The 20,565-nt window shown below is 44.1% G+C and overlaps 1 protein-coding gene across 3 annotated transcripts in view; it reads right to left on the bottom strand.

The window, feature by feature from the left end:
* PHACTR2 (phosphatase and actin regulator 2) overlaps positions 1-20,565 on the bottom strand; it is a 144,698-nt gene that overhangs the window by 70,074 nt on the left and 54,059 nt on the right. The window contains exon 1 of one of the 3 annotated variants that reach the window (XM_054821644.1): positions 13,225-13,487. The exons of the other annotated variants lie outside the window; for them this stretch is intronic. Coding sequence (XP_054677619.1) covers positions 13,225-13,267 — 43 coding nt within the window. The 5' untranslated portion in view covers positions 13,268-13,487. Of the gene's footprint in view, positions 1-13,224; positions 13,488-20,565 lie in introns of those variants that run through there. 3 annotated transcript variants of the gene reach the window in all.

Here is a 20,565-nt window from a genome sequence, read left to right as displayed (position 1 = left end):
GGTGGCCAGGAACGGCCCCCAGCAGGGACGCAGAGCAAGCCCCAGCCACTGCTCATGGGGATGTACAGTTCCCCCTCCCCAGCCGTGGCACCACCCCGAGCTCAGTGCCTGCTCCCTGCGGAGCCGGCCGAGCATGGGAAAACACAAATACAAAACATAAAGTGGCTCTTACTTTATTTGTGCAGATGTAAGCTCCTCGTTACCCTAACTACTCTGGAGGCTGTGGTCCTACAGGCTGGCTTTTGGAAAGGACCTTTGCCTCCACAAAGTATTTTGATGACCCACCTATTTCACAACTAAAACAAGCCAGAGCTTAAATCCAGAGCTAAATGCACCGTGGCAGAGTACTGTCCTTGGTGTGCTTTGGTCAAGCTGTTGAAAAGAATGTAATCGTAATTTTATATGAAGTCAAAGTACTTTTCTGGGGTGTAACTAGATGTTGTTTTACAAGCGCAAAACTACCTGACAGTAGGAACAGGTGAGTAATTGGTGAAAGTGCTGGAACAACAATAACTAAAACTCAATAGTGTAGGTTTTTGTGCAAGGAAAAGATCTCATCAATAATTTCACTGACATGGCTTTAATATGGGCAGCTCTATGGGCAATTATAGCCACACTAGAGGAAATGGAGGGCTCTATCCACAAAACTGAAGGATCCCATTCACCTCCAGCTTATGGCACCTACCCAGAACTAGAGAACCCCAGAGCAAGTCCCTGCTATTGAATCCCTGCTATTAACCTACTCCTACCCTAAATCTACCTTATTCTACTAGCGGGGAGCTCTGGGGAGTGTTGCTCCATCTCTCAGCTTCTCTCATGTCCACTGACTTCATGTACTTGTCCTCCAACTGGAAGCAGTTCTTTATGTCTAAACCCAGTTCTTGCTACCAGAGCTCTGGCTTCTCTATTTTTACTGGTAAGAGACAAGAAATATTTTGAAAAATTGTCATAGTTTTCTTGAAAATTATGCTACAGAAATTTACAGCAAAATATAACGTAAATCATCATCTCGTGCAAGTATACGTGACTGTACACATATGTGTATCTCTCAGTGGGACTTCATCCATAATTCTTGGTTTAGAAAAAAAACATACCTGTAAATATGTCAGAAAAAACCCATTGTTATGCTATCAACAATAATTGCATTGAGATATACTAATGGTTGGCTTTCTCACATAACTTCATAGCAAGCTGCTGGGCTAGAGAGGGCTACTGGAAGTCGTCATAAAAGACTTTTCACTTTGCTACCCGTCTCCTTGAAGAGTCATCTCTTGCACCACCTCAGCACTACCCGAACTTCCCTCCCTTCCCTCTCACCCCAAACATGTTCCTTTTTTTTCACCCCTCCAGAATGACAATCTTTTGTTTGTTTCAAAACTTCTGCTACCACCCCATATGTTTAAAAAAAAAAAAAAGCACCAAAAATGGTAGGTGCAAAGATTGAATTATAGAGAAATACACAGTGTAAGACAAAATAAACCTCTCTAGATTTGCAAGTTTTCCCCACATAGACATCTGGGCTTGAAAGTAATCCCTTAAACCAGAAAGAATGGGCTCCATGCTGGTATTTTCTTTTATGAGATTGAACTGCCTGGTATTTATTTGTTTTTAAGAAATGGCTAATTTAATTAGCAGCACTGCATCTGTTCTTCCTCCACTCTCCCCTCACTGTTATGTGGCATTTACTGCATAAAGAGTAAAAAAATTAAACTGAAAGAAAGAAACAAACCAACCAACCTCTGGCCCCATATATACAGAGGGTGTATCAATTGTCAGGGAGCTTAAAAAACAAACAAACAAACAAAAGTCTGTGCCACCAGACACCTCTGTGCTGAGGAAAAGACACTGGTGCTCAGTTTTGCCCTGCTGGTATATTATGCCCCGAAACAAGTCCTCAGGGAAAAACCAGGTTGCCAAATACGCTACACAGCGGCAGTCCCAGCCAGGGCCTGTCAGGGTGTACAGGTGTCACCTGCTGAACCGCAGGCAGGCAGGCTCTCAGGAGGCTGCTCCCCGCAAAAAGCTAAAGGAAGAGCTAGCCACAGCAGCGGGTCAACTCGCTAGCTGTCTTCAGCTGTATTCCTCCACCACGGTGAACTCACTTAACAAAGGACTTTAAATTTTTTTTTTGTTTATCTCATCTTCTGGGGATGTTTCTTGCAATGTTTTTCTTCTGCGGCTGAGGAAACCCTGAACGCACCGTAGGCTGAGCAACAGAGAGAGGGATGTTTTCTCTGCAAACAGATCCCTTAAGGACTGCTGGTTGAAAGGTACAAACACAAAAATCCACGGCCTGACTTTGTTCATTTGCACTCCTTGGTCTACGGCACGCTCCATCTGTAGCGAGGTGAGGCGATAACAATACTTAATTATCACACCAGACCATTCTCAGGACTGATTAACGTGCACGGAAGAGTTCAGAGTTGGGAGACACAAACCCTTCCAGATCATTCCAGGGTGATAAAGCTGCGGCCTTTGTTCTCACGCGCTAACAGATTTTGCTGAATGTGCACTGCAGCAGCTGGGAAAGGCTCGCGTGCGAGCAGGGCTGAGCTGAGGCGGGGATAACGTCTGCCTAAGGGAAGGTAAGCATCGGTGGTGCATCTCCAGCCACCGCAGCCACTGCCAAACTAACCATCGGTCTATGCGTTAGATACAGCGTGCAGTGCTACGTACATCAGACTGTGTGTCCAGCTTCTCCTGCTAACTGGAGAAACCTGCACAGTCCCAAACCTTTGCTTAATGGTTTAAAATGTACTGAAAATAATGCTTAGCTTTTGGATACTTTCTAGAGGCCTAGCTCTGTATTCTCAAGGTATTTTTCGCCACTCACGGATGACAGCTAGAAAGGTACATTCTTTTTCTCCTTCTCTTCTCCTTTCAATAGACATGATCCTAAAGATCCAACACTCGCATTAAATACCTTTCTCTTCAACACATTTTTTATTATGCATTTCAAATTAAGCTACGGAGTTCCCAGGTGTTTTAAATGTTTCAGAAGCAAACCGTTTGTCTTGCTGGGTCTGGCTGAAATATGCCCCCCCCCTCCTCCCCCTTTGCCTCCAGTAGTGACGGGAAAATTAAATCAGCAGGAGGAGCAGTGCCAGAGGGGAGTTACAAGAGAAGTGTTGCTGTAAGTGTCCAAGATGTTTGGGTTTTTCAGTTTCAGGTCTCTGTGAACTCCCCCAAACTTTTCCAATAAAAACTTTCTTCCCCTCTACCGAATCTTGTTCCCTCTACAACACGACACAGTCACATGATGGTATTGTCCAACAAAAGGCTTTAAAAGTCAAGTGTCATGGTCACGTAGTTTCTGCAATGCTTTGTAGTTAACATCTCTCTCTTTCTCCTGCTGGCTCATGTTCTGTTACTCTCTCTGACTTTCTCCTCCAACTAAAGTATAGACCATTTTTCATTTCTGCTTGGTCCTTGTCCAGCTCCTGACAAACTGGCTTTATCCACAGTCTTAGTTGTCCATTTTATCGTTCACTCCCTTGCACACACAGTCTCTTTCATGTCTCACCATCAGGCCTTATGTATTTCTTCCATACTCTATTTCTCTGTGTCAAAAGCAGCAATATTCAAGTAAGAAACAACAATGGCATCTTCTTCCCAAGAAACTGAATCTGGTGTCTTCTTATAGGAGTCAGACCAGCCTTCTCAAACTTTTCATTTCAAGAATTTAAACAAAGGAACTACTCTGCAATTACTGCATTTTTTTTAAATCACGTACGGATTTTTAATACTAATTATTAATACTAATATTTTCCTTCTTTTTATCAATCACTTGAAGAATTCATCGGAAGAGGAGAACCATGCATGGTGGTATAATGTGTAGAACAAGAAAACCGCTACACCCTTCACTGTATCAACATAAAAGAGGCCAGATTAACAGTGCACTAGAACACTGCTACACATTTTCAGAACAAGAATATTCTTAGCATCCGTGCCAAAACCAACACTTCCTTCCCCTCAGAAATGCAATAAATCTATAAAACTCCAAGAAACAAACCAGTAATCTTCAGACACATTGAATGAATTTACAGGAAAGGAAATGCACAGCCAGTTTTGAATTATTACCAATGAAATAAATTATAACACATTATATATGTATAATTTAAACATGCCCAATTTCTTGGCAATGAACTGTTTGGGGTTTTTTTTTCTCCTTGTAAAGACAGCTAGTATCTAAAAATCATTTCCCACCAGCTTACAACAACTTTAAGTGGTTACGTGATTCAAACTACTTGACTATATCCCACTGAATCTGCGTTTCATAAGCACGCAATGCAAGTGTCATTTCTTTGTTGACTCATCCAGGATCTGGGGGGAAAAAAAATAGAACAACAAAAAAAAAGCCTACAGGAGATTAGTTTTCAGCCTGGGTGACTTTATATTGCTTGTTATGACATAAATTCTTCAGGTAAGTTGATTGCTGGGGGTTATAAGCAAGGAAAGCAACTGGGAGATAAGTGACAAAACAGACCATCCCTCACAATTCACAGTCACACCACATTTTTAACTCGGGGTGCTGCTGCGATGGTGAACTTCACTGGTTTGATGCTCGGGTGTTAGAAATCTCTGTGCGTCCCTTAGACAGTAGAGGTGGGAGATCTACAAGCCACGCTGAGGCTTACCAGTGCCTCATGGGCAAATGCTGGCTAGGAGCATCTCAGGCATCTTGCTCCCTACAGGATCTGCAAAAACTGACTTGGGGCACAGACTGACATAACCTAGGGCTACAGCATTGTCACTCTTCCATGAACTGCTGTGCCTTTTGGCATGCATGCAACAACACACACTGACTTATATTGGTATCTGGGATACATCAGCAGAGGCTGCAGTTTGCTGAGGATGCGGACACGGACACTGGCACAGGGTGCTGGTTTCCCAGCTCCTGGTTTGAGAAGGAAGATCGCTGGTACACCCAACTGCAGCGGGCTGAGCTGGAGTGCAGAGCCCGGCTCCCATTGCTGTGGTTTTTCTCTTCCACATGCCATCCTCTCCAGCGACAGGCCACCCTCCCATGAAGTTCCCTGGGCATTCAGGCCCAATTTCACTCATGACAAGTGCTATTTTACTTAGTTCAGCTGGCTACCGAACAGAAGTTGGGATCTGAATCACTTTCTGTTGCCTGCCCTCGCTCTGCAGCCATGCACACAGAAGGCAAGGAGAAGAGCCCTGTCTTCTTCCACAGAAAAGGTCAAGCAAAAGGACAATAATCGTAATGTGCATCAACAAAGTTCTGGGTTGCAAATCCCAGAAATACAACCAGGGATGACAAATACCCAGTCAAGAGTTAATTTTCTGAGCTGAAGCTTCAAGCATTAAAGAAAAATTCTTGGAAAAGCTTGGAAAAGAGTCCCTGTGTACCTCTAAGTCTTGTCAGTAATAGCTTGAGCTGGAAATGTAAATTATATGATCACAGTGAAAACATCAAGTTTCATAGGCTATCACAGTTATTCTAATTGTGCAAATTACCTATGTAGCTTAAATCAATAAACATTAGAGACTGTCTGTATTTTTCATGAATTATTTCTAGGCTATAAACTATGTGATTTGTTTGCACAGAGCAGCAATAGCCCAGGCTTAAAAGCCCAACCAGCACCTAAGGTCTCTGCACCATTCTTGGACTTCTCCTGGGCGACACACTAAAACATTTGGATCCAGAAAATACAAAAAGAATTAAATAACACTGAAACGAGGACGGTCCATCTACACGACTAGGATTTGCTGATGGTTTGGGCAGTTGGTCAGAGTGAAGACATCCTGCAACACTAACGAAAAAAAATCACATTTCAACCTTGTATAAATCCTGCAAGCAACTGAAGTCTTAAATCAAATTTCCTAATAATGAACCTCCACATGACGGACAGAGGTAATTGCATTGTCTGTACAGACTGTTAGTCCAAACCATGCTGTGGACTGCAAATAAGCAAGGTTAAATTGATTCACATATCATAATATTTAAACTCAGAACAAAATGGGGGGGGGGGGAAGTGCGGAAATAAACCCAAAAGAGAGGACACTCAGCACTGTTACTCATGTGACTCTGGTCAGAGACAGTGAGAAGAGAAAACAGTCCATCTTCAGACTGTGCATCACCTTGATGTTCACAGTGACCTTCCTGCCTAGTTCCTACTGAACCATTTGTATCATACTACATTGTAGGAAATAGCACACTCTGGAGCCCCACTGTAATTTTACATTTGCCAAAAAATACACTTGACAGTCTAGGGCTTCTGGAGTTCACCTAAGAGGGGATATAAATGACTCAATTTGGTTGTTTGCCTTTGATTTTGTTCCGGGGGCATAAAATAAAATAAATAAAAAACCTCCTCAAACTCTGTCTACCTTCCCTGTTGATGGTTTGTACTTATATTTTCTTTCTCTTCCTTCTTCAGTTTTGCACATATTTTTAACATCAATATCTTCTGATATATTCCATCTTCTATCTTTTGATCATAGTCTATGATTCTATGATCTTTACGTGGCTTGAAACCAGACTTGACTGATGGCTTCATGTTGGCAAAACTGAATTCTGTTGACTCAGAGGCACAGACAAAACGGAACTGCCCCCCTTCCTGACACACACCTACGCCCTGGCCGCTGTCTCAGCAGGGGCGGCAGCAGCCAGCATCGCCTTCCGGGATCTGCCGGGGGCAAAGCAGACCAGAGCCACCGCCGCCTGTTACTACAGACATTTTAGCATCACCAGCAAACCACCTCCTCTCTTTTTCCCCATGCCTAGCACCGGCCCTGCCCAGACCTACTGGAATGCAAATCCCTCTGCCACCTTGCCATGATCCCCATCAGAAGAAAGTGCAGGATCAGGAATCGCCCTTATGTCAACTAGAGAAGGCAATGAATGGACTCTTCAGAAATCACTCCTCTATACGGGGCTGAATGGCAGCTGGTTGGGGGGATTGCTGTGGATCAGAAATATTTTTCTAGCCACTGTTACAATTTGAATACAATGGGCAGAAATAAGTTCTGAAAGCTGGCTGTCTGCTGAAGTATTTTTTTAAAAAAAAGCATCAGTGACTGACTCAAAGCATTAAGTGCACTCTATTTTTTTTAATCGTCATCATTACATTCTAAAAAAATAAAGTCAAAAATAAATCCAAATCCAGCATTGATTCAATAGTATTTTCCAGAAATGTCACTGCTTCTTCATTTTTTAAATATTGAAAAGTATCAGTATCCAAGATGAATACAGGACAACTTTAAGTAGGTAAAAACATATAAAGAAAGATATAAATGTCGAAGTCTTTTCTGCTTTTGATAAGCAGGACTGCGATACAGCTCAAACACTGATGAGGACTTGGGAGCTCTTTGGTCTCCTCCTGGCTCCTGGGCCTTAGGCCCACCCAGTGACCACAAGTCAGTTGTCCCACCTCCTCGTGCTCAGTTTTCCCATTTAAATCAACAAATATTATAAAAAGGACTGGAAAGTGTTTCAAAATCTGTAATGGAACACACCACCTAAGGACAAGGCTACATTACCCAGGAGCAGTAAGAAAGCCAAGGAAGAGGATCTAGGAAGGACAACTGATCCAAAGGGTGGCTGAGATCCAACGGAGTGGGATCAGTTGTCAGCGGGGCTTAGCACATGGGGCTCGGGAGGAAACGACATCTCCCGTGAGCTTTTCATCTGAGGGCAGTATCAGGGTGGTCATCTGAGAAGACAACCCTACACAAACCCAGCCAGCCCACGGAGCTGTGTCACCCTGCCCGTGCTGACCTCCCAGGAGCTGGCTCTCATTCTCCTTCTGGCAGATGAGGAAGCTGATGATTAACACTGTGAACAGGTAATTAGTGGCTACCAAACATCAGTGCATGAAGGCATCTCAGCCAGCATGCCTGATGTGAAAGGTCACATACCCTGGCAGCTAAGCGAGGAGAATTCCTGGTCATCCTTAAAGCAGCCTCAGAGTGAGAAGAGGTGAGACACCAACCTGGGACCTGTTGAGCACCAGGCCTTTATTATCACACACACGCGTCTTCCTGTGGTGTGGCTGGTCCTCCATGTCCTTACAAGATCTCTGCTCTTGGCCATGCCCCGTAGCGAAGGCTCAGATTGCAACCTCCTCTGCAGTGAGATTGCAACCTCTGCTGCAGCTGAGGAGCTCGGTCTGGGCCGACTGGCAGCAACTGCTAAGGCATCTGGGCACAGTTTTGCTCTGGCAGATCACGGAGTGTATGGCAGCACCCATGAACATGGAAATACATTTTATATTTTATAAATGTGTAATATTTAAAAATGTGTACAATTGGTTTTTTCTCCATAAATAGTGATTCATTCCACATGCTCACACTTGGACCCTCACCAACAGCACAAACCAGAATGGGTTTGGGTGCCGAGACCCACATTTTCAGTAGCTGCTATTACTTTTGATGTTTCAGCTCAAGACACACAAGGGCCAATTTTTAAAGAGCTTTTGTGGTTCCCATTAGTAGCAGGCAAATTTGTGGCTACCCATTCTGTCTGAAAACATGGGCTTTTTATGCCTTTGACTAGGTATCTAAAATATCCATCCAATCAGCCCAAAGTCTGGGGCAAATTGCCTACTTAATTAACCTAAATTCTGGAGCTGCCACAATTGTAGCCCCATCTGACAACACTGGTAGGACAAGGAAAGAGTTTCCCGTGCTCAAGATCCACAACTGAAAAGCTTTGGATGTAAATTTAGCAGCAACCAAAACCAGAGTGCCTTTGTACTTGTAACTCTTCCATAATTTACAAAAGCATAAAGACAAGGAAAAAAGGAGTAGGATTCCCATTGCAGTATTACAAGGCTTCAGCCTCAAAGCCCCCAACCAATTTAACCCTTGGAAAAAATAAGGCAGATGAGGCTCTCTGCCCAGAACTTCCTTTGTGCCTGTGGACAAGTCCTTAAGGGCTTCACTTCAAATGGGACTTGACATCTCAGCTCAGTATCTCCACTTTCCGCTCTTTTAAAGTACACCAATAACTGAAATGACCAGCTAACAGGTGTGTTGCGAGTAGCTCACTATGCCTGTAAATACTTTGAGATGCCCTCCTGTAAAGTGCAATGATGTCACAGTTCTTCCACTTTTGAAAGGAAGAGAAACTGAAGGAGAAAAATCAACTTCATTTTTTTCTTCATTAAGAATTATCACTGTAAGAGCTTGTCTGCACATTCAGATTCGTAGTGGACTGAGTCAGGATGAGAATTTAAGGCTACGGCTGAGTATCTCCATGTCCAACTCCCCAGGAACAGAAGTGCTTGCTCCAGAACAGCACCCTCAGTAAAGCTCACAAGCAGCTACTACTGAAGAGCACTACTGGCGTAACTTTTCTTCCTAGACAAGTCCTGAAATTGCTGCGCCAATAACCAATTAGTTTGTTTACCAACACCTACAGCTGCTGAAACAAATATTAGTTTTCCATTTCATTTGAGGATTAAGATAAGGCTGCCCAGTTAAGGCAATCACAATTCCTCTGCACAGACACAGGTGAAGCTGCTGTTTCCCTGTCCATGAACAGGAAATCCCATAAAGCTGAGAGAGATGAGAAAGAGTGGTCTGAGAAACGTGCTCACTTCTGACCTATGATAATCATTTCACCAAGTGCCAAGGTCAACAAACAACAGGATCCTACCAGTGACTGCTTTCATCTCATGGGGGGAGCTGGATGGGAAATGGCTTTCCTGCACTGTCGAAGTACATCTTCACATCCTTGAAAAAAACTTTGGGTCTGTAACAGGACGAAATGCAAACCTGACAACTTGTGCTCTGTTTCTGTAAAATGTATACGACGAAAGGAACTCCCACTCACCCCAGAGTAAACAGGACGGTGGATTACGTGCTTGGAGCTGCAGGTCAGCACAGAGATCTGACCCCAGTCTTCAACTGGCCCCGCTGAGCACCCTGACCATCGGGGTAAGAGGTTCCCAAGACCTCCTCTTTGCAGCTTGTCCTGCCCCTCCACATACCCTCTGCTGTGCTCCACAGACTCCCTGCTGAAATAACTGACCCCTTCCTAGGAACACTGGTAGGTCTGTTTTTACTGCAAGTTTCATTCTCGACATGGCATCGATAGTCAAGAGACAACAAAAATCTTTTGCCACCTAACTAGGTCTGCTTTTAAGTGTTATCTTCCCAATATGCCGATCATGCTTCCACTTGAGGACTTGGCTGTTTCCCAGTACTGTGGCTGGTACGGTACTGAACTACCCAAGAACAAATCCAAAAAGATTAAAAAAAAAAGTCTAAAAAAAGTGCACAGCTCTGCTGCCCTTTGATAAGCTGTAGATCAGAAAGCAGAAGTGATAGCTTTTGCATGTGATGGCTGATAACCCCCAAAAGCACTGAACTCCAGCGAATGAATGGGGAGAGAGACGTTAATCAAGTCCTGCCAGGCATGGGAAAATCACAGAAGAGGAAGGAAGATGAACCAGGACAGTATGTACTCCTCCTTTTCCATGTATCTACACTGTCTATACTGTCTTCCCAAGCCCCTCTTGCTACCACCGTTTGTTCACATTTGCTAACCATGACAAATAACAAAAAAGCTTTAGAAAATTTATCTAAATGACTGAAAAGCTGGAACCGAAGAGATGAAGGAGCAAAGGATTGCCTGGTGGGTGTCCACAAGCAGCTAAGACCCGATTTGCTGTCCATCTACCGGTCATAGTTAGGGGAGATGATCGAAGCCCTGATCCTCCTGTCCAAAATACTTCAACACCCACTCATCCGCAGCTGATGGCAAACTAGCGAGAGAGTGTTGCTACTAAAGAAAGTTCCAATGGGGCATGAAAATCCGATTCATCCTCTCTTTATAGGCACTCTAATCCATCTGGTATGAGCATACATTTGTCCAGTCGAGAAGGACTTTGGGTTTTATGGTTAGGCCTCAGCCTTGCACTAAACCCAATGGGAAAGTGCCACTAGGACCTTGGGCTTTTTAAGTACTTCAGTATACATTTCCCTTTCCAAGAGTAAAATCTCTCATTTAAAGTAAATCTTAAAAAAAAAAAAAAAAAAAAAAAAAGGCAGGACATTGGCTGGGGTCCATACTGAGTACCGTATTTTCTCTCTTCAGGAAAAAATCTTTTATTTCAGTTTTCTACATTGACCCATGAAGGCCCTGCGGTGATTTACTAGTGGTGCCCTCCCCTGCGCCCAGCCAACAGCCCCTCTGAACCCTGCAGGGGCACAGCAGGGATCAGAGAGCAGGATCTGAGCCCTTGCAGGCTGGCATGGCTGGGGAAAAAAAAACGGCAGCGAACAGGCAAGTAACTTCTCACAGCTGCTTTTGTGTGGCTCACTGGGGATCTGAATGCACTATTGATTCCTTAGCACTAAAACAGATTTGTAGCCCCTGCGTGTGCAAGACAGGGATCTCCTTCAACTCTAATCTCTAGCAGCTGTCAAAGACTTAAATGGCTTGAAGTCGGCTGGCATGCCAAAATCAACGAAGATTTTAGGACTACTTGCCTAAGGGGCAACCCGTCTGAACAGGAACCGATAGAAGTCATTCTCCTGCCCTGATCAGAGCTGGATGGGGCCTCCCAAACCACGCAATGTATTAAGCATTCAGACCATACCTGTGCAGCAGGCTAGAGAAAACAAAGGACTGTCACTCAGAAACCTACCTGCCCCCGTGGTTTCTTATTAGGGATATACATTTTCAACGGGGCCAAGAGTGCAGTGGGATTGCTCTTCTGTGAAACCTCCCGAAGGCACTACCAGTGTCTCATCACAAGTGCAGGGCTCTTAAAATGGTGGTAACTAGAATTTACTTGGCAACACTGAGGTAGAATCACCATTACTTACACCTTCAGATAACTGTCTTTTATTGCTTCTGATTAAAAATCTTGGTTTCAGTTAAGAAAGTATTCAAGGATGACTTTTATTTTCTTTTAGCTAAAACTAGAAATCCAGCCCAGTTATTGTCCATTAGCGTTCTGCCAAGGGAACGCAGGCACCAAAGCTATCGTTAGTCAAGATACGGGTCCCCTCCCAGGCAAAATCCCCTCACAATAGGCTTTTGCACATAAGGGTTTGGACACATTTTTGTACAGGAAGTTTAACAAAAACTTCTAACCGGTCCATCTGTTTCCTTACATCTGTTTCCCGATGCCTACCTTGATATAATTCTAATGTGCTGGCTGCTGGGAGAAACCTTAAACAGGATGGTTAAATTTATTGGAAATGGTCAAATTTCTCTTTAATGCAATGTTTGGCAGGAGAAGAAATCATCCAAGATTTTGACTGGGATGGCATGACTGGGAAGTTGTACCACTGGCAGCATAATGGAGCTTTTCTGAAAATGTACGTATTACTACCAAAACTATTCTTTGAAACGCCCATGAAGAAAAAAAAAAAGGGGAAAAAGAAAGTTTGTCGCGCTGTCTCCTATTTGACAAAATATTCCCACATTAACAGCAATAAGCAAATTAAGAATAAAGTTCAGCCTTCAGAATTCAAGTCTACAACAGGATTTGTTTATATTTTTAATGGATGCAAAGGAAACAGGCGTTGAGGAAAAACATGCGTGCAGTGACATTTTCGCAGGAAACTTCAAACCTCACTGGAGTTAATTTAGATTCTACATCCTATTATTGTGGGAAGAGACCCGCTCTGTTATGCGGTAACTAAAACACACCGGGTTATCCTAACATGCCTTCAAACAGCATTCCCAAGTAGTTCGTACTATCTTCAAAAAGTTAATTTGCAAACAGCTAGGGCTGCTTTATTGGAAGAAGAAGAAGAAGAAGGGAAAAAAAAAGTTCCACTCACACGCTATTTATTTATTTTCAATAGTCTGCTTACACATAAAATGTCCCGAAGCCAAAAGCAACCAGATGGGCGGGTTACTAGCCGCGCTGCCGGGCGAGGTGCCAGAGCTCCTTCCCCCTTTTTTTTATCCCCTTCGTACTTATTTATTTATTAAAGGAGGGGGGGAACCAAACCCAAAAAAAGCCCCACGCCCCAGGAGGTTGGGGGGCACCGCGGAGCCCCTCGCCCCCCAGGGCTGCCGGGCAGGGCAGCGGCCGCGCTTCCCCTGCCGCCGCCGCTGCCATCCCCGCTGCTGTCCGAGGGAAGAGGCGGGCGGCGGCGGCAGCGCCCCGGGGAGCACAGGCAGCCACCCGCCGCCGCCCCGGCCGCGCTCCCCGCTCCCCGCCGCCGTGCGCCCCCTCGCCCTCGCTGCGCCCCGTCCGCGCCGTCCCGCCGCCGGCGTTCCCCGGTACTCACCGCCGGCCGGCTCGGGCAGCGTGGAGACCGAGGTCTGGCCCATGGCTTGGCCGGGAGGCGATCACGCCGCCCGCCGGGCGCGCAGCCTCCGCCGCGGCTGTTTCCGGGGGGCCATCTCACTTTTCGCCGGGGCCGCGCTCCCCGCCGCGCCGCCCGCCGGCTGGCGGGGGGCGGCAGCGGGCCGGTGGCTGCCTGTCATACCGCCGGGCCGCCGGTCGGCGCGGGCCCGCGGCCGCAGCGCCGCACCCCCCCCCCTTCCCCGCCCCGGGGCGGGTCCCTGCTGCAGGGCAGGGGCACGGGAGGGATCGTAAAATTCTTTAATAAGTTTTTAAAAAGCAAGAAAAAACACCCTTAATTCTACAGAGATTGGGAAAGACGGCGCTTAATTGGCAAGCCTTCTCGCACTGCTAACGTCCCAAGCCCCTGCCTAACCCTGCCCTTCTCCGAAGTCCAAAACGTTGGTCCAGACATAAAATTATTTCCACCCCTCCTCTGAAGGTACAGGGGAAACGTGTGACAGCCGCAGGGAGCCATCCCATCGCCCTGCGCCGAGGCGATTCCCTGCTGGGAGCAGTTCTCAGGGCTTTGCTGCTGCCACGAGTGGGCAGGGAACGCCTGGGCAGGGCAGCTCGTGGGGTCGTTACGGCCCGGGCTGTGCCGTGACAGAGGTCTGGAAAAGCGCCCAAACCTTCCCTCTCTCACAGGTGCATAACTGAAGACAGGACCACTTTTCATTTTGAAAGAAAGAAGATAGCCTAAGACAGCGGCATCCAGACAACGCTCTGCCGTAGCAAGTGACAAGAAGGAACGCAATCGATTGGATAAATTAATGGAGGAGATGGGGAGAAATAGAGATTGTGCATAGCACAAGGGCAAAAGGAACAAAAGTTTGTTTTGTTTTTCTTAATGCATAACCATAATCTAAGCAGTGATACAAGCTTAATGCTAAAGCAAACAGATAACTGTTACCAGTGACGCAAAAAGACCCAAACCCAACAAAAAACCAAAACCAAGCAAGCTCAAGTACCTCATAGCTATTACTGGGCAGTGCCCAGAAACAAGCAGGGAGATGCACGTACACCACAGGACACTCAAGGCTCATCTAAAGAACGTGCTAAAGAACACCTATTAGCAAGATAGATGGTGAAATTACCAGTTTTGAGTGGCTTGGAAGTCCTCGAGGGGGTTGGCTGAAGAGATTTCTGACCTGCTGATCTTTGTACATGTTGGCACTGTGGTGACATTTCAGGAATGGAGACCTGTGTTAGTGTGGGGCCCGTACTCAGGAAGCAAAAGGAGCACCACAGGTACCTACAGTGTGCTTAGCCTGGCCTCAGTTATAGGCAGAAGTGATGTGGTCGCCAGCTAATACATGGTGAATAGAGAAGACGACAATTAATGCTAGTCTTCATGGTTTTTACAGAAAATAGGTCTTGGTAAACAGGTCTTTTATTTCCTCATTTTATATGATTACACATTAAATTGCCAGAGGTATGGGTCTGCGTGTAATAGACTTCCGCTAGGTGCTTGATTTGCTAAGAGAGAAAAAAGTGAGGACAACACAAAATTAATAAAGCACAAACAGAAGAAGAACCAAATGAAAAACAGATCACTTGTCCAAGTAGCACTAGCATTTAATTGAGGCTGTTTCTGCTGGGGAGCTGCGGGGAGGCTCTGCAGTGTTTTCATCAGCAATCTAGAGTATTACTTCAAACAGCTTTACAAGCAAGGCTAAATAAATCACCACCGGCAGCAATTTTAGATGGAGTAAATATTACCAGAGTGATAATGAGGACAAGGCAGTCACAGAGTTACCTGGATTATTTAATAAACTCAGCTTTTTCAAACAAGTAATTTTTAATAGGGTCAAAAGAAGAAAAAAGTCAGCCTTGCGGGATGGAGCAACAGAGCCTACTGGGCCAAGGAAGGTATCTTAGAAAGCTGCTGCAGGTAGGGGCTCAGAGAAATTCAACACAAGCTCCGAGTGAGCTAGTGCTGATACAAAAGGGAAATGAGACTTACATAGGGATGTGCAAATGGGAAAGGGGTAGGTAGAAATCCTGTTACGTCGTTGCAATTTTTATCAGACAAAAAGTGCTGTTCCATGCCCAGTGTTGTTGTCTGCTCCTCAAAAAAATGCTGGATGATGGGAGACCTCTCAAAAGAGATCCACAAGATGAGATCGAAAGTGCAGAAAGTGCTCTCCAACAAAAGGCTTGAAGAAGGCTGGTGCTGATGGGCGCGGGAAAGGCGGACGTGTTGCATTTTAACCTAACAGTGCCTTTGCGAGGAGAGAATAGCATTGCAGCGCTCCTGGACATTCAAACACTGAAGGCAAAGCTCTTTGCCTGACCCTTCATACCCAGGCCTCATACAAAGCACGGAGTTGAAGACGAGTAACTGGGGACAGCACAGCAGCACCAGGGTGAATTACGCAGCGGGAGCTGAGGGGAAGGTAGATGGTCTTGTGGTCCCTTCTTCAGCCTGAGGAAACACTTTCAGAAGGGTGGCTTGTTGAATAACCAACTCCTGTCACTCGTTTCTCAGGAGAGTTTTGCATTGATTCCCCACCTTGAAAAATGATTTTTAAAGGGTTTGTTTTGAGAAACTCGAGTTACCTCTTTGGAGTCACTCGTAAACAGGAACATAAAAGTGTTCCAGTCTGCTTCTGGTGAATCTTGTTAATTTTATCATAGGAATTTGTGTTCCCCTGCTACGTAAAAGCCTGGTTCACAATGCAAAAGTATGTATCGTCTGTCTGACATGATTCCTGTGAAGTAATAAGCTCCTCAAGGTCAATTTGTAAGCTGATAAAATGGGTACAGTTATCACATCATCCAGTGTAGTTGAATTAGTTGCCAATTTCTTTTGGTTTGGTGCTTGTGTTTGTTTGGATTTTTTTTTTTTTTTGTAAGTTAACTGATGATGGTGACTTTCTTTTATATATTTTCTCTGCAGCCACCTCATTCTTAAGGATGCTGTCTTCGTACGTCAGCAATGCTTAGTGGGATGTTGCAGAACTAAGCAGATATGGTTACTGCTTTAGAAAGTGGGGGGTGACATTTCTAATAGGGAAGAGAAATGTTAATTTATAGCACTAACAGATTATAGGCATCGTGTTGTATAGAATAAGAAGATGGAGCTTCTGCTTATAAAAGTTTACCCGAAAGAACAACTCGTAAACAAGAAATAATTTACTTGCATTAGAAAATGTAAAGGTCTTATTAAGGGGATTTTTATTCCTGTTGGACAAGATACTGGGAGCACCCAATACTATCATCCTAGATTCTTTATTCAGCTTTTGTAAAGTGGGCAAAAATGAATACTTTCTCTTGATCCTGAGTGGGGAATACTAGTTGAATACACAACATAGTACTGGTCCATACAACAGTTATGTCTCTTTTTGTTTTATTTCCTGCCTAAAGATACAAAGGGGCAATGTATACATCTCAGACTACTCACAGTCATTACTGATCATCAAATTAGAAAAAAAAATAGCACTTTTCTGCTTAGGTCCTGCTTTTTAAGCCATTTGGTTTAAGAATTCAGCTTATGACTCACCAATGGGAGGGAATGAACCCTGAATCCTCAACACTGTATGAAAAGACATCTACCAATGTGAGCTATGAGAGAAACTGGACTGTTGAAAGCAAAGATATATTACATTTCTCCTATGTAGAGCTATATTTGTGTTATGATCTTTTCACAGAAGAGAATGTAAAACTTCAAAATTGTTCCCAAGTCAGAATGAAATAATACACACAATAATCTATGTCACGTATCAAAGAGCAAATTCCTTCCCATCAATAAAGCTTCAAAGACAGCTGCATTTCAGTGTGTTTACTATACTGGCACGATGGATGGCAACAGATGACCTACAACTTGTAGGATGCTATTGTCCAGTTTTTAAAGTTGTGTAGGTTCACGTAAAGTGAAGAGGGATTTAAAAAGATGAATTTGTATTACTCTTCCTCCAGTCACCGAGATTAATTTATGGCACTAAATATAACAGAAGCTATAAGGAGGGGCTATCACATTTAATGTCAGGATTCGTAATGCAGGACTGGCAAATGCATTCCACCTTATAACAGGAAAAAAAATAGTACCAGGTGCTTATCAAGACAAACCAAGAGGGTGGCACTGAGTCCAGAACAGAAATGATCCAGACAGGTGTTTTCATGTGTGGACACCCACTCACAACTCCTGTCAGTGCGCAGAACTGCTGGAAGATGAGCAGCACCGTGTCCTGTGGGCTGCAGAGCTCTACCATTCAGTGAATGAAGCAAATGTTATGACATGAGCAAACACGAGCAAGAAGCTAAGTAATTTTTTTAGTCATGGGTCATGCTAAGGTTTATAACAATGACATTGAATTTGTATCTGCCTGGAGAGAACTTACAGTTACAAAGGAGAAGAGTTTGGGGAGGGCAACACCAAAATCAGTTTGTTCCCTTAAGACTAGAACATCAGCTGTGGTTGAGCAAAAAAGCTAATTCTGTTTTCTGGGAAACTGAATCTTAAACAGTTCTTAAACAGACACTGTCAAAATAAAATCATAGGCCATATTCATGAATTATACTGGCGTTGTATTGGGAATTTAGGCCCTTTCCTTTTAATAACCAGGGACTTTTGTAATAACCCTAGATTACTGTCTCTTTTGAAAACGTTTTAAAATATTTTAAGTGTTCTTTTTTACTTTTAATGGCTTAGCAATGCTATGTTCTTACCAGTGTCACCTCCTCCTATCTTTGTGAGTGATCATCGCGTGTCTTTCTCCCTCAAAAAACCCCACTGTACATGCTATCTGCATAGTAGAATAGAAGGCATCTATACAGAATAACTAACTGAGAGGAGCTTCTGCAGTTCAGTCTCTAAATCTGGAAGCTGAGGTTCCAAGCCTTGTACCAGAGGAGTTAATAAGCAAATGAGGGCTATTCTGATTAACACATATAGCAGACATTTCTTGGATGAGATTTGCTCATTCAGATTAAGACTGCACTGGGAGACGAGTAGAAGTCTGTGCTCTGTGGAAGACCTGAGGGGCTCAGAGTTGTTCAGGTGATCTCAACTCCTGTTTTGATGTCTGTTCTTATTTATCCTTACCAACTCTTTGCCATTGCAGGTGGGAAAAGAGCAGAGCTGGGCAAACTCATTCCTGGTGATTTGGCACACACACGTTCTTTCTGCTCACAAATTATCTGCAAATAGGTTATGCACTTGCAAACTTGTTTGCTACTATAAATTATTCACCGTAACAATTTGTAAGCCAATTTTGGACACTGGGAAGCAGGTAAACAATTCATGGCAACAGCAGCTCAATAATTTATTATCCAGGCTGTGCGCCCTCAGCCGTGGGCCTCTGCGCTCTCTGACTCGGGGGTGCTATCTGTACCTAGAGGAAACTTTTGCAATAGCTGCATCAATATGATTTTAAATGGTTAATAATGAATGCTTATAGATCTGCTCATGTGGTTTGATCTGTAACTTTTGTTGTAGCCTTTAACTTACTATTATTCTTGCCTATATTAAGTAACCGCTTGGCAAGTTTTTCTAGGAAAGACTTCTACAGACATGAACATTGCAAGTATGTTGAAAAATCTCCATTTTCATTTTAATAACAGTTTGCAGTTTCTTGTGGTACTGTACGCACTGAGCTTTTAAAGTAATTTACATAACGTGTGTGGTTGAAAGGCAGAACATAGAAAGAAAATGGTCCCAACACAAACACTTTGGGAGTCACAGAGAGCAGATCTACCCATCTCCTGCGCGTGATCCTCAGCGTCAGAAACTGCCCTGCTCCCCCACAGTGCTTTCTTCTAGCACTTCAATTTCTGCACATTTCATCTCCACCTCAGTTCTGTTTCACAGTATCTTTCAAAAGTGTTTGCCTTCCCTAATGTTTCTCAAAGGCAAACTCTAAAACTCTGTATCCCTCTGAGTTCTCTGACTCTTCCCCCATCCCACGGTTGCTGCTAATGTTTGTTTACTTCCCTTGCGAAGATCTGGAGTCAGTTCTCTTGCTTTGCTTCAGCAAGCCTGGCCTATGCAGGCACCTTCCTTTTTCTCACAGACCCAGAGTATTTCACTAATTATTTTGGGTATTATTACTTTCACATCTACTGTTTTAAAAGTTATCAGCTGCCTAAAGAGTTATGACGTAAGTAGCAGAAGTGGTGTAATCCAGGTTTTGGAGAACTTCTTGTACAAGATTATGAAAGATGAGCAAATGAAAGATTCAGATCCTGATTAATCAGACCCTTCTGACGCTAACAGTGTTGGGATTTTTTAATTTAAATTTACTGAAAATTAATACGCTCTGAGAAAAGTGTGCTCTTCAGGGCAAGGATCTTGTCTTCTTTTAAGGGCTAAGCACTGTGCAGTTGATGCTGGAAAAAGCTACCTTCTGTCTTTGTTTAAAGCACCAAGGGGAACTGACATACTAGATCACGTTCTGTCCCTAACCCTAGACCAGATATTCCTGAAAAAAGCTGAAGAACCCTGCAGTAGATGGCATGACGTATTACCCAAAATCTGTAAGGTCCCACACTAATACTTAATAATTTAAATGCTACAGTCCTGGTTTAAATTTTAAACTTTAATTTTTCGAAAACTCTTCTACATGTTTATGATAGTTAATTACATGAACTCTTGATATTAATGTTGTTCACACGTGATCGTTTCCCTTGTGCCTCATACTGGCTCCTTGATGCCAGCACCTTCTGTTGGGTTGCATTTCTCCGTGCAGTGGCAGTGCTGTGACAATACAGGACAGCATTTCCTTTCCGGGCAGAAAATAACCGTCAGACATTTTCCAATCAAGCATGTGTTTGTCACCAGATATCAATTTTGTCCAGGGTTCCAGATTTATGATGAAAGACAAAAAGGACTACATTAAAAATTATAAATAGCATTCTGCCTGTCCTAGTTCAAGCCACTGGGGAAGAAGAAAGCAATGGCGTAAAAACGACATGCCGGAGTGTAGAGTTCCTCAAGAGTCGGGTTTCTGCCAGGTTTTCAAAGGCTGTAGCCGCTGCAAGTTCGTATCGGTAGTTACAATAAACAGAGCGGACTGGCCCCTTTACTGATACAAGCTGGCACGTCCCCAGCAGAGAAAATGAAGTAGTACAGCCAAAAGCAGCTGGAGGTCTGTTCTTACTGCGGGACACCACCTTTCCTCCTCCACCTCGTCTCTCAAGGCTTGTGGCGCCTTTCGTTGCGTTCACCATAGCAGTGGTCACAGTACTGGAGCTCCCTAATTCATCATTTCAAGGAAAGGCTCCTACCGGCTGGACCGGCTCCCCTCAGGCATTTTTTCTCTCCCTCCTGTCTGGGCTTAATGGC

Source organism: Grus americana, chromosome 3 (assembly GCF_028858705.1).
Source record: "Grus americana isolate bGruAme1 chromosome 3, bGruAme1.mat, whole genome shotgun sequence".
Taxonomy (NCBI): Eukaryota; Metazoa; Chordata; class Aves; order Gruiformes; family Gruidae; genus Grus; species Grus americana.
This window is presented reverse-complemented; position numbering and strand designations above follow the sequence as displayed.